The sequence below is a fragment of the Pelobates fuscus genome, chromosome 3 (assembly GCF_036172605.1).
Source record: "Pelobates fuscus isolate aPelFus1 chromosome 3, aPelFus1.pri, whole genome shotgun sequence".
NCBI lineage: Eukaryota > Metazoa > Chordata > Amphibia > Anura > Pelobatidae > Pelobates > Pelobates fuscus.
The window spans coordinates 29,878,658-29,892,919 of NC_086319.1; the positions used below are offsets into that span (position 1 = coordinate 29,878,658).

At 47.3% G+C, this 14,262-nt stretch overlaps 1 protein-coding gene across 6 annotated transcripts in view; it reads right to left on the reverse strand.

Annotated features, from left to right (window-relative positions):
* ST7 (suppression of tumorigenicity 7) overlaps positions 1 to 14,262 on the reverse strand; it is a 366,953-nt gene that overhangs the window by 310,117 nt on the left and 42,574 nt on the right. For all 6 annotated transcript variants that reach the window (XR_010090419.1, XM_063446846.1, XM_063446844.1 and 3 more), the window contains exon 2: positions 9,415 to 9,497. Coding sequence is in view for 5 of the 6 variants with exons in the window: in XM_063446846.1 (XP_063302916.1) it covers positions 9,415 to 9,497 (83 nt within the window). In the remaining variant the exon portion in view is untranslated. The remainder of the gene's footprint in view (positions 1 to 9,414; positions 9,498 to 14,262) is intronic.

The window sequence follows — 14,262 nt, forward strand, 5'->3', positions numbered from 1 at the left end:
TGAATGGGGCTATTTGCAGTGAATTATGTGAGTAGAGAGGGCTGGCTGTGTTGCAGTGTGTGTGGGATAGAATCTGTAGTAGCCATCTGGTGGTTATTGGGGCTGTAGTGTGTGCGTGTTTGGATAATAGAGGCTCTACTGTGTATAGGTTGGATAGTGGCTGTAGTGTGTGTGTGTGTGTAGGGGGATAAATGCTGAAATAGGTGCAGGGAGGCACAGGGGTTGTGGTGGGCACTGTGAGGCGCAGGGACTGAGGTGGGCGCGGGGGGGCACAGGGACTGAAGTGGGGGTGGGACTGGACAGAGTATGAGGTGGGACATAGATGTTGTGGTGAGCGCAGGAGGGGACATAGGAGCTGTGGTGGGTGCTGAAAGGGATAGGGGCTATGGTAGTTGAAGGTGGCATAAGGGATGTGGTGGGAGTATAGGGGCTTGGGTGGAAACATGGATAGATAGATAGATCCTGGGGTGAGTGTTGGGAGGAATGGTGGCTGAGGTGGGTGCAGGAGCAGCTGTGGTGGGTGCAGACGGGGCCGAGGTGGGTGCAGGGGGAGCTGTGGTTGGTGCAGGGAGACAGGAGGCTAAGGTGGGTAAAGGGAGAGCTGAGGTGGTTGCAGGGGGAGATCTGGTGTGTGAAGAAGGAGCTGTGGTGGGTGCGGATAGACAAGGGGCTGTTGTGGGCACAGGATGGGACATAGTGGCTGTGGTGGGTACTGGAAGGCATAGGAGCTATGGTAGGTGGAGGTGGCATAGGGGCTGTGGTTGGTGCATAGGGGATTAGGTGGGTACAGGGATAGGTAGATGCTGGGGTGAGTGTAAGGAGGAATGGTGGCTGAGGTAGGTGCAGGGGAACTGAGGCAGGTGCTGGGGGAGCTGTGGTTAGTACAGGGGGGCTGAGGTGGGTGCAGGTGGAGCTGTGGTTAGTACAGTGGGGCTGAGGTGGGTACAGTGGGGCTGAGGTGGGTACAGGGGGCTGAGGTGGGCACTGGGGGAGCTGAGGTGGGCACTGGGGGAGCTGAGGTGGGCACTGGGGGAGCTGAGGTGGACACTGGGGGGGCTGAGGTAGGTACAGGAGGCTAGAGGTGGGTACAGGGGGGCAGAGGTGGGTACAGGGGGGGCAGAGGTGGGTACAGGGGGGGCAGAGGTGGGTACAGGGGGCAGAGGTGGGTACAGGGGGGCAGAGGTGGGTACAGGGGGGGCAGAGGTGGGTACAGGGGGGCAGAGGTGGGTACAGGGGGGCAGAGGTGGGTACAGGGGGGCAGAGGTGGGTACAGGGGGGCAGAGGTGGGTACAGGGGGGCAGAGGTGGGTACAGGGGGGCAGAGGTGGGTACTGGGGGGCTGAGGTGGGTACAGTGGGGGCTGTGGTAGGTACAGTGGGGGCTGAGGTGGGTACAGGGGGCTGAGGTGGGTACAGGGGGCTGAGGTGGGTACAGGGGGCTGAGGTGGACACTGGGGGGCTGAGGTGGACACTGGGGGGGCTGAGGTGGACACTGGGGGGGCTGAGGTAGGTACAGGAGGCTAGAGGTGGGTACAGGGGGGCTGAGGTGGGTACAGGGGGGCTGAGGTGGGTACAGGGGGGCTGAGGTGGGTACAGGGGGGCTGAGGTGGGTACAGGGGGGCTGAGGTGGGTACTGGGGGTCTGAGGTGGGTACGGGGGGTCTGAGGTGGGTACGGGGGGTCTGAGGTGGGTACGGGGGGTCTGAGGTGGGTACTGGGGGGCTGAGGTGGGTACAGTGGGGGCTGAGGTGGGTACTGGGGGGCTGAGGTGGGTACAGGGGGCTGAGGTGGGTACAGGGGGCTGAGGTGGGTACAGGGGGCTGAGGTGGGTACAGGGGGCTGAGGTGGGTACAGGGGGCTGAGGTGGGCACTGGGGGAGCTGAGGTGGGCACTGGGGGAGCTGAGGTGGACACTGGGGGGGCTGAGGTAGGTACAGGAGGCTAGAGGTGGGTACAGGGGGGCAGAGGTGGGTACAGGGGGGCAGAGGTGGGTACAGGGGGGCAGAGGTGGGTACAGGGGGCAGAGGTGGGTACAGGGGGCAGAGGTGGGTACAGGGGGCAGAGGTGGGTACAGGGGGCAGAGGTGGGTACAGGGGGCAGAGGTGGGTACAGGGGGCAGAGGTGGGTACAGGGGGGCAGAGGTGGGTACTGGGGGGCAGAGGTGGGTACAGGGGGGCTGAGGTGGGTACAGTGGGGGCTGTGGTAGGTACAGTGGGGGCTGAGGTGGGTACAGGGGGCTGAGGTGGGTACAGGGGGCTGAGGTGGGTACAGGGGGCTGAGGTGGGTACAGGGGGCTGAGGTGGACACTGGGGGGGCTGAGGTGGACACTGGGGGGGCTGAGGTGGACACTGGGGGGGCTGAGGTGGACACTGGGGGGGCTGAGGTGGACACTGGGGGGGCTGAGGTAGGTACAGGAGGCTAGAGGTGGGTACAGGGGGGCTGAGGTGGGTACAGGGGGGCTGAGGTGGGTACAGGGGGGCTGAGGTGGGTACAGGGGGTTTGAGGTGGGTACAGGGGGCTGAGGTGGGTACAGGGGGGCTGAGGTGGGTACTGGGGGTCTGAGGTGGGTACTGGGGGTCTGAGGTGGGTACTGGGGGTCTGAGGTGGGTACGGGGGGTCTGAGGTGGGTACTGGGGGGCTGAGGTGGGTACAGTGGGGGCTGAGGTGGGTACAGGGGGCTGTGGTAGGTACAGTGGGGGCTGAGGTAGGTACTGGGGGCTGAGGTAGGTACAGTGGGGGCTGAGGTGGGTACAGTGGGGCTGTGTGGGGGTCCTGCAGCATATCACTGGAATAGCAGAGAAATCATGTTGTTCTGGCTGAGGAGATCTCTGATCTCCTCAGCCAGAGTATGGCTGTGCTGCCGGGCCCCTGACTGCCTCGGGCCCTCGGTCCATGACCGATCTGCCCGACCTGTCAGTCCGCCCCTGGCAATGGGCCACTTGACTGGATTTGGCCCCCAGGCCTGAGGCTGCCAGCCCTCCCCTGTTCCTAGCCACTGCTCCCTCCATCTGAATAGATCTGATTCACTGTTACTTGCACACCTCCAACCTTTGCCAGTCCTTTAAGTCTTTTCTGTACCATTCAGGATCAAATTCAAAGACACTAACTAAAATTTCCATCGATTTAAAAGGTGTTGCCACATCAACAGTCCTTAAAGGCTCACTCTAAGCACCTTCATACAGAACCCCAAAACAAGGCGTAGCTCAGAGTGGCTTAAGACATGCAGTGAATTGTAAGAGGGATGCTTAGCTCCTGCTACCCAATTTCAATTTTGGCCAATTCATGTTGCAGGCAGATTTATTAAAAGTGCGTCTGCCATGAATTTTAAAGGGAAACTGTCACCTCCCAGGATTTTTCATATTGTGTTCACTTATCCCATACATCGAACAACAATGATTTGTGAAAAATTTGAATAAATGTAGGAATCAATAGCACTATATTCTGCAACAGGGTGCCTCCACCTTGGTTCCCTGTAAATCACGGTTATATGTTATTGCTCAGACAGCCACTAGAGGCATTTCCTCTTTGATTTTCAAAGGTCTTCATATCTGGCATCATCACGCTGTGTGAAACTGAACTTAATAAGGAACACATGCAACTTTAAAACGATACATATTATATGATTATATGTATTTACTTTTAAAGGTTGCCTGTTCCTTTGACAAAAGTTACAGGTGATTTTCACATTTTTATTCAATGGTGTAATTTCCAAAAAAGTTAAGTAAATATCTGTTATTTTTATGTATTTGCAAAAAAAAAAAATGAATAAATAATAATAATAATAATAATATACATCCATATCCTACAGCCACTACCTGATCAATAATGTACAGTAGTGACGTTATTGTTACTTTTATAAAAGCGTATGTGTGTGACCAATTGCAGAACTGTTGGTATGAGTCCTCTTTTTATATACTGCCTGTCCTGTTTATTCATTGTCTGAACTGATTAGCCTATAAAGCATATATCAGCATCACTTACCATCGTGTGACGGAGGCTACAGCATTCTACGGTTTAACAAGGGGTCCTATACCTGCATCTGAGAGACGTTACTTAATGTCACGAGACAAATGTATCGACAGTCACCAACTGCCATTTCCAACCAAATGTCACTCGCCGTCACGTTCCAGAGATTGCACCAACTGCCGTTTACATACCATAACGTGGTACAAGCTGTGGTGTTCACCAACTATCAGCCACACAAAAAAAAGGTTCCCACACCATTACACTGACAGTATACACAGCCCCCGTCAGCCCCCGTTTCATAGAATTTGACCATGGAAGACCAGTGATCAGTTGGCTACATTATAACAATGTATTTCTGTTTAAAGCCTCCCAACTAGATGCAAAGCCCTACATTGCTCTTTAATTTACAGATTTTCAGTAATTATCAGGATCCTGAACTATGTCAATGTTCTAATAAATTCACCAACAGTCTGAGCACAGTGGGATAAGGATCGGATGGATGTGAAGTGCTACGGATTGTTATATTTGCATTTTATGGGATAATGCCCAGCCATAATAATGACCGGCTTCTTGCAAACCACGTTTCAGTTCCCCAGATATCCAGCATAATAACAAAGTGTCTATTCTTTGGCATGTGTGCATTAAACGTTTCTATTCTTTGGCATGTGTGCATTAAACGTTTCAGACAGACAGTTATTCGGACAATAAATGCCTAATCGTCTCTTCTCTGCACATGTAATCTGGAACAAGAGCCTTATCTGTGTGATTGAGAAAACAAATACCATACAAAGCAAATTAACATAAGCAAAACAAATGCTTCCATCATTTAGCGTCATTCCTCTTGGAAGTGATACTCTAGGATTGCTGTTTGCAATTTGTAAATGTACTGAGCCATGAAGAAATAATCAATTTCCATAATGTCCCTACCCGCTCCTTTGACTTACTCCTCAATAAGAAGAGCAATATAGTTCCACGACTTCAGTGTTGGGAAAGCCGTCCACTGTGGTCATATTGCTTTCCCCAGGGCAGTAAAGACCCCTTGAAAATAGGGAAAAGCCCAATAAAGGTATTTTAGCATTATACTTTAAGAATGGGTCATTAAAGGGACGCTAAACGCATCCAGACCACTCAATCTCAGTGAAGTGGTCTGGGTGCCACGTTCCCTACGTTTTGAACCACTGGTAAGATCGCATCTTGAATATGCTGTGCAATTCTGGGCACCTGTTCTAAAGAAGGATAGTATGGCACTAGAAAGAGTGCAGAGAGGGGCTACAAAATTATTAAAAGGAATGGAACATTTTAGCAATGATGAAAGGTTAACTAATTTAAACCTCTTTAGTTTAGAAAAATGTCGCCTCAGAGGGGTTATGATAACATTATACAAATATATTCGGGGCCAATACAAACGAAAGAAGATTTAGAAAGAAGAAAGAAGATTTAGTCTAAAGCAAAGGAAAGTTTTGTTTTTTTTTTACCGTAAGAACATTAAGGATATGGAATTCTCTGCCTGAAGAAGTGGTTTTATCAGAGTCCACAAGATGTTTAAACAGCAACTAGATGCATACTTGCTAAAACAGAATATTCAAGGATATGATTTTTCAATGTAGGGTAAATGCTTCCTGATCCAAGGATTAATCTCACTGCCATTCTGGGATCATGAGGGATTTTTTTCCCCTAGTTTGCTGCAAAATTGGAAGTGCATGAAACTTTTTTTTTTTTTGCCTCATTTTGGATCAACAGCAAAAACAAAATGTGAGGAAGGCTGAACTTGATGGACGCATGTCTCTTTCAGCCTATGTAACTATGTAACACTGCAAAGCAAAACACTGGTGTTCTACAGAAAGGCAATGTTTTCATTGCAGGTTTTAAAAGCTGCCAAAGAAGGATGAATGTTTTCCAAATGAATTCTAAATGCTTTCCGTAAGGCTGGTTTTATCAGTTCTTAAAACATTATGTCTCTATTACTGGCTTCATTTTATTTATCATTTCACCTCAAAACCGACAGTTACAATGACTCTAATGCGAAGACTGTAATGGGAGGGGACGTACTAGCTTTTTAAATGACACTTACCTAATGCTCTTACAGATACGTATAACTGGATAAAGAGGATTACGCCGGCAGTTTAAACAGGTTTACAATACGACCGGTGGGAAGACATTGTTAAAAGAGATGACAAAGAGAGAGCATCCCTTTGGCAAGCTTGCCAACACTTTGTGCAAGGAACACAAATTATAAACTCCTGTCCTACTGTGTTTTATACCTCACCTCATATAGACTGTATGCCCGTTTGAGCAGGGTCCTCTTGTTCCTGTAAGTTTTCTTGTAATTGTCCTATATATAGTTTCATTTCCCCCCTCTCATAATATTGTAAAGCGCTACGGAATCTGTTGGCGCTATATAAATGGCAATAATAATGTTAATAGGTTATTCACAGCATGCCAATTATGAGGCCAAAAACAATGTCCAACTCACATGTGAATTTCTTTAGAGCAGTGGTAGCCAACCTTTTTCTACCTACCGCCCACTAATGCATCTTTTTGGTTGAAAAAAATTTCCTTACCGCCCACCAGTTTTCACGCAAGTGCAGAATATTATTTAGAAAGGAGGGTGTTTTAAAAAAATAAATAAATGTACGTACATGTATCTTTTTATTTCTACTTAATGCAGGTTTATAATGTTTTTAATTTTATAAAGTTTAATGAGAAAACAGTAAAGTAAACTGAAATTACCTTTACTAGTGATTAATGAGATCCTTGAGGTTGATGCTGCAAGGCTAAATATTTGATATCTGGTTCGATTTTCGTAAGAAACAAACAAAGGTCTCCTCTTTCGGTGATATTCAGACGACTTCTCTGTTTGCGCATAATATGATTTCTCATCTGGGCGTCAGCTCCCCTCCTCAATTCCCCATCCCACCTTTTTTTCAAATGTTTTAACCTTCCTTATAGCAATGCCCAGTAGGAAGGCTGAGCTAGGTATCACACTTACTATTACTTACTATAGCCCACTATAACAGACAGGCACACATACAAACACACAAGACACATATACATACAGACAGACAGGCACACACAAGACACATACAGACAGACACACATAAGACATACATACAAAGACACATACACACATACAGACATACACACATACAAAGACAAGACACGCATACATACACATATATATATATATACAGACACACACACACACACACACACACACACACATATATATATATATATACAGACACACACACAAGACACACACATACAGACACATACATACATACATACAGACACACACAAGACATACATACAAAGACACATACACAAACAAACACACACAAAATATTTTAGTCACCTTCCTGTTTCCTACACCTTTTAGGTGCAGGAGGGGGACTTTCCCTGGGGTCCAGTGGTGGTTCAGGGGGATGGGAGTCAGAGTTCCCACTCTGACTCCCTGCTCCTTCCTCCCACGCGGTCTGTGTGGTAGCTGAGAGGAGTGGCGTGCAGTCACTTCCTCCCAGCTCTGTAATGTAATCACAGGGGGCCCGGTCGCGCTGTTAAAGCGCCCAGCGCTGACCGGGCCCCCTCACAATCCACATCCATCGTGTGGCCCTGACAGCATGGGCCCCCCCGATGGACCCCTCCATATGCGGCCCCGCCGGCTCGCACCCGCCCTCCCAATCTCTCAAAATTAGAAAATCCCTACCGCCCACCTGGAATCCTGAAACGCCCACTAGTGGGCGGTAGGGACCAGGTTGACGACCCATGCTTTAGAGGGTAAAATCACCATTGAATAAAATGTAAAAATAAAACCTATGATGAGTTAGCCATTTACAATTATATCCAGTTCAGTTCGGGCACAACCAGGGCACAGACTGCATCGGTGGAGGACAATCAGAAACATTGTGTCTGCTTGTCTTCCTCTCTCTACACTGACTAACACAGAGCACAGGGCAGAGTTTAAGATAGAGGCATTACAGGGGGAAATGGAGGAGTGGATTTAATTTTTAACAAATAATATTTAGTTTTAATTTACGTTATGTATAAACATAATAAAATGTTGTGTGTTATATATAACAATAATAAAATACTGTGTGTTTGATTTCAAGTGATAAGATCATCTTCTAGCTAAAACATAACAAAACACAGTAGTTACAGTGCATTATACAAAGGGGTTTTCAATCACGTGTTGTTAGGAACTCAAAGTAAACTAGAATTTCTATCCCTAAAATTTGAGAATTCACAACTGACAAAAATGTACACACTGGTGAATAACTCAGAAGAGAAAGCTTCAGATTACGGAATTAATTATCAGTTCCAACACCCTCCATTGATAATAAATATATAATTATCATGAAATGTTCTAAAGATTTTAAATTGAGACCAATCACTTTAGCACACAAGCTGGGATGATTGGCCTTTCACTTACACTCTGTATCTGAACATTGGAGAACAGTTTGACAGGCTTGGGTGCTTCTTTGCATAAACAGAAAATTCAAAGAAATAATTGATATGTGAGTGAACAGGTTGTTGGTCCAAGGAGAAATCTGATTGCCATTATGGAGTCGAGAAGGTTTTTTTTTCCCTTTTTGTGGCATAACTGAAAATGCCTACAATAGTTTTTTTTTTGGCGCCTTCTTTTGGATCAACAGCATAAACAAATGTGTTAACATTTTTCTAACCAAAACCAATGTTTCTTTAGATTGTGAGCTTGTTTAAGCAGATGCCACTGCACTTTATAAAAAGTGTAGATTTCAAAAGGAAATTTACACTTTTATTTATTTATTAACCTTGTTACACCCCCTCTGGCTGTCAGTCAGACAACCAGTCCTTTTACTTCCTGGTTTGGCAGCAATTGCCAAGAGCACCTTTGAGCTGCATTGGAAAGTCTGTGATTGGACAGACACAGAACGCCTGTTAGAAGGTGGGGAAGGGGGCTTGCAAAGGCTTCAGACAAGAGATCTGCAACTTTGCAAGCTGTTTTTAAACATTTCAATGAAAAAATGCATAATTAAATGCATTCATGTTTTCATTGGAGTGTATCTATTAAATCAGGTTTCCAACCCAGTCCAGAATTTAGGGATTACCCTGTTGTGTGTAAGTGTTTTTTCTCTTTTTTTTCTAAAAACACCTTAGACAACTTTGTAATCCCTAAATCCTGGACTGTTAGGGGGTACTTGAGGACTGAGTTGGGAACCCCTGATTTCATAGATCCACTCCAATGAAAACATTAATGCGTTTAATTTGATGGATTGCCTCTTTACGTTCAGAAACTCAAGCACAGAACCACATTAGATATGGACTATATTGTTTTATGTTATGCAATAAAAGTGTAAACAAAACTAAGTTACAAATGTGTACAACATTATATAAAAGAAAGATGCAGATTTACAAATAGCCGATGAGACCACAAAAATAATAAGAATAACAAAAACAACAAAATTGTACTTACCAATATAAGCCCCGAGATTAGGGAGGATGTGCCCGTTAGGGCAACGTAGAATTTAGGAGTTAGTGTGTTCAGAAACATGCTCACTGCAAGAGAGAAGAAGACAAGACCACGGTAAGTAGATTCCTGCAAATCATTAATTCACCAATATTTTATGGAAAAAATTGCAATAGTGACTGCAAACAATGGGGTTATATGTAAAACACTATGTTCTGAATAGTAGCAACTGTGGGGCAGTCACCATGGAAACCAGCAGGAGCATTCCATTGGCGACGCCCCTTTTCCACGTTTGAACCACTTTTGCTTATCCCGCTATTTGCCCCAGAATTACTTTGACAAATATGTAATTTTAAATAATTTTTTTTTAACACTAGCCTGTAAAGAATTCAAATAATGCAACCAATATCAACACTTTTCCAAGACATGCTCAATTATGGACAATTTAAAGGTTAGCTACAGTATGGGACGGATCCATTTTTACTTAAAATTATGCAAAAGTAACAAATCCCAAATAATAAAATATAAAAAGGATACTCGAGATGAAATATATTATCATTTATCCAAATTTCCATAATCCTATACATCATGATTGAGCTTTTCCCATTATAGTAAATGGCATGGCCAATATGGAATCTCTTCTTCTGGTTTATGTAGTGCGAATTATATACTGTTTAACCAAGGAGTAACCAGGCAATAACCAAGCGTCAACCAAGCAGCAACCAAGCGTCAACCAAGCAGGAACCAAGCGGCAACCAAGCGGCAACCAAGCGGCAACCAAGCAAGAACCAAGCGGCAACCAAGCGGCAACCAAGCCGGAACCAAGCCGGAACCAAGCAGGAACCAAGCAGGAACCAAGCGGCAACCAAGCAGGAACCAAGCGGCAACCAAGCAGGAACCAAGCAGGAACCAAGCGGCAACCAAGCAGGAACCAAGCGGCAACCAAGCAGGAACCAAGCGGCAACCAAGCAGGAACCAAGCGGCAACCAAGCAGGAACCAAGCGGCAACCAAGCAGGAACCAAGCAGGAACCAAGCAGGAACCAAGCGGCAACCAAGCAGGAACCAAGCAGGAACCAAGCGGCAACCAAGCAGGAACCAAGCGGCAACCAAGCAGGAACCAAGCGGCAACCAAGCAGGAACCAAGCGGCAACCAAGCAGGAACCAAGCGGCAACCAAGCAGGAACCAAGCGGCAACCAAGCAGGAACCAAGCGGCAACCAAGCAGGAACCAAGCGGCAACCAAGCAGGAACCAAGCAGGAACCAAGCGGCAACCAAGCAGGAACCAAGCGGCAACCAAGCAGGAACCAAGCGGCAACCAAGCAGGAACCAAGCAGCAACCAAGCAGGAACCAAGCGGCAACCAAGCAGGAGCCAAGCGGCAACCAAGCAGGAGCCAAGCGGCAACCAAGCAGGAACCAAGCGGCAACCAAGCAGGAACCAAGCGGCAACCAAGCAGGAACCAAGCAGGAACCAAGTGGCAACCAAGCAGTATCCAAGCGGCAACCAAGTAGGATCCAAGCGGCAACCAAGTAGGATCCAAGCGGCAACCAAGTAGGATCCAAGCGGCAACCAAGCAGGATCCAAGCAGTGCAAGTGTTAAAATGCAGTCACTTGTGCAAAAATGTATTTTATGGCAGTTCCAAAACTGCTATTGTGGCCTAAAATGTTAAATTCACTTTGAATTCCCTACAGTTCACAATTTATATAAATGGCAATAATAATAATAATAATAATAATAATAATAATAGGGCATAACGTTGAATGTGTTTTAAGAGATACAGTGAATAGTTAAATGGCCGCTATAGTCATTAAAGAACTTTTGCTTCATGAAGCAGTTTTGATATGTAGGTTTTATTGCAAGACACGGAGGTTCATATTGCATATCCCTTTCTTTACTGTCCACCAATAGCAGCAAAGAATACAAACAGAATTAAAAAAAATAATGTATACATAACATAGGCCACTCCCTGACCAAGTCCCAGTATAATAGTAGGCACCTCCCTAAGACCTTCCTCTTTCTTTGCTGCTCCACAGTCAGATAAGTACCTATTTTCTCTCTCCTGTGGGTTTATTTGTGAGTTGATTGTGATTGTGCATTGGTTTTCTTGCATGTGTTACGGACTGTTGTACCATTGTTATTACTTGGTTCAGGGCCCCTGACCAGCTGAGGGGTCTCTCCTCTGTACTTTTGGGGTCATTTCTTTTACACCCAGTCTTTTCCCATTTCTCTTGGCTCTGCCTCTACTGGAGTATTTTGTGCGGTTTTCCCTCCTGCCTAGAATTTTTTACCGATTTCTTCCCTACCTTTTGTGCTCCCCCGGGTCCCTGGCCAGTTTTGGTGCCATTTGGCTGTTTTTCGCCAATTGACTCCATTAGGCCGTTTTGGGGATTATGTTATGCAGTTTTTAATCATGCGAACACCAGAGTCAATACGTTCGTAGACCCGTTTGGTTCACGAACGTATACCCGAACGATCGGTTGGTTTTATCCCGTTCGCATGCTTTACTTTACTTGAAGCGTTCAGTAGTTTTCTCATCCGATTTTATCCCACGATTCTCGCAAGTTTGGAGAACTGTGTTTCTTTCCGTTTTTTTTCTCCTCCCCTCCTTTGTATCTGTCTTTTTCCTGCCTCGTGTATCTGCTACTGGTCTGAGCCCTGGTGAGATCTCTCCTATTTACCATTCCATGGCTAGTCTAGTTTGGGTGATTAACCCTTACTATTCTGTATTGCTCTACAGCTGTTTAGGTGTTAGTACCTTTATATGATTGTTAGTCTGCTACATAGTGTCATGCCTAAGCCTAGAGTCTGCTACATTTTTGTCATGCCTAAGCCTAGAGTGCCTGCCTGTTCCCCCTCCTCAGGGGGGGGGGGGACACAGGCAGGCCACGTCGGGCACCGTTGGTGGACCTGCTTGGCCACAGTGAGGGATCTCAGGCTTCAGCACTACAGCCCTCGGTGACGGACGCCATTACAGCAGCCAAGGGTTCCATGTCATCGACCTTGTCTCTGACAATTTACCAGGCCCTGCACTTTTCTGGCTCCACAATGCACCACTCGCGTCCTGCTGTGGACCCTTCTGGTGAGGCACCCAGAAAGGCTAAGCACAAATCTAAGCAAAACTTCTCCTCTGCCTCCAGAACCCCTATGACTGGCCTATCATCGGTCGCCCCAAAAAGCGTGTCTCAACCATGCAAGAGATCCTTTCCGTGCCAGGCAGAACGGGCTCGGCGATGGAAATGTGCAAGAGCACAACAAGAGAGTGACTCCGACTCAAATTGGGTCTAGTAAGAAGGCTGGTGCAGAGCCTGATAGCGACTCTGAGAGGGATTCGGCTGAGTTGGACTTTGACCTCTTTGCCTCTGCTCAGGCAGACATAGCCGGAGGCGATCTTGGGGCTGCTCCTCCCACGGGGACTGCACTTATGGCTCCGTTGGGCGAGCCCTTGTTTGATCCGGATGAGCTTCACCATCCGAGTGGCTCCCAGCGGACCATGTGGCCTGCAAGATCTGGGTGCGGCGCCCACTCAGCAAAGCAGCCCGAAACAAACTAAGGACAGAGTGTCCCAGGCCTGTGGTGCCTAATAAAGTGTGTGACATCCCGGAGGTAGACCCTAAGATAACAGTTTCTGGCAAAATTGGGTTGGAACCCACGCAAAGGGCTGGACTCTGCACTTAGATCCTGCCAAGACAAACACTTTGATATATTTGGCCCCCTGGCATCTTACGCGGACTTGGTTACACTGAATGGCGAAAAACGGGACGAACTGCAATGGTGGATCCTAAAACTTGTCTACATGAAACGGCAGGGCGATCTTCGGATCGCAACCAGAATTCCCCATAGACTCGGACGCAAGTCTCCACACCTGGGGTGCACACTGCGAAGGTCGTTGGTCGGACTCCGAGTCCCAGCTCCACATCAACGGATTGGAACTCCTGTCGGGCTCCTTTGCGATCTGGAGTTGTGCGAGTGATCAAGCACATGATTGCATTCGCCTCCGCATGGACAACATCTCAGTGAGGTATGTCAACCATATGTGTGGCACCCAGTCAGCGGTCCTAGCCGGTTTGCAAAGGAATTCTGAGAGTTTTGTCTGGATCAGAATTTGGTGGTCCAGGCTGAATATTTACCGGGTCTGCACAACGTCCAGGCAGATTGAAGTTTACGGTAGCTCTTGGACAACAGTGACTGGAAATTGGACACGGAGGTGTTTTCAGCTGTGTCGTCTCTTTGGGGTCCTTTTGCTATCGACCTATTCGCATCACGACTCAACGCTCAACTCCTGCGGTTCTTGAGCTGGAGACTGGACCCGACGGCGGAGGCTGTGGACATTTTCCTGCAGGACTGGCACTGGAACCTCATGTACGCATTTCCCCCGTTCTCCATGATTCCTCACACACTCCTTCAGGCCCGTCACCATTAGGCAGAACTGGTCCTCGTGGCGGATTTCAGGGGACCCTGGGAGTTTCGAAGACTACTCAACGATTGTTGGCGGATGCATGGGCTCCCAACCCTAGATGATCATATGGGTCAGCGTGGCGATCTTGGGCTGGCTGGTGCCTGGCTAGGGACGAGGATCCTGTTTCAGTTCCTGTGACCGCAATTCTGCAATTCCTGACGTCTCTCTTTGAAGCTGGTAGGGCTTACCAAATTATCAACCTGTATAGGTCGGCTATATCTTCGACTCATCAGGGTTTTTATGGTTGTCCCGCAGGCCAACACTCTTTGGTGTATTGCCTTCTATGTGGTTCCCGTCTTTAGTCCGCGCAGGCCTCGTTATTCATCAACTTGGGATGTTTCTGTTTTGTAATTTTTCAGTGCCTGGCCTCCTAATTCGGGACTCTTGTCATGCCAGT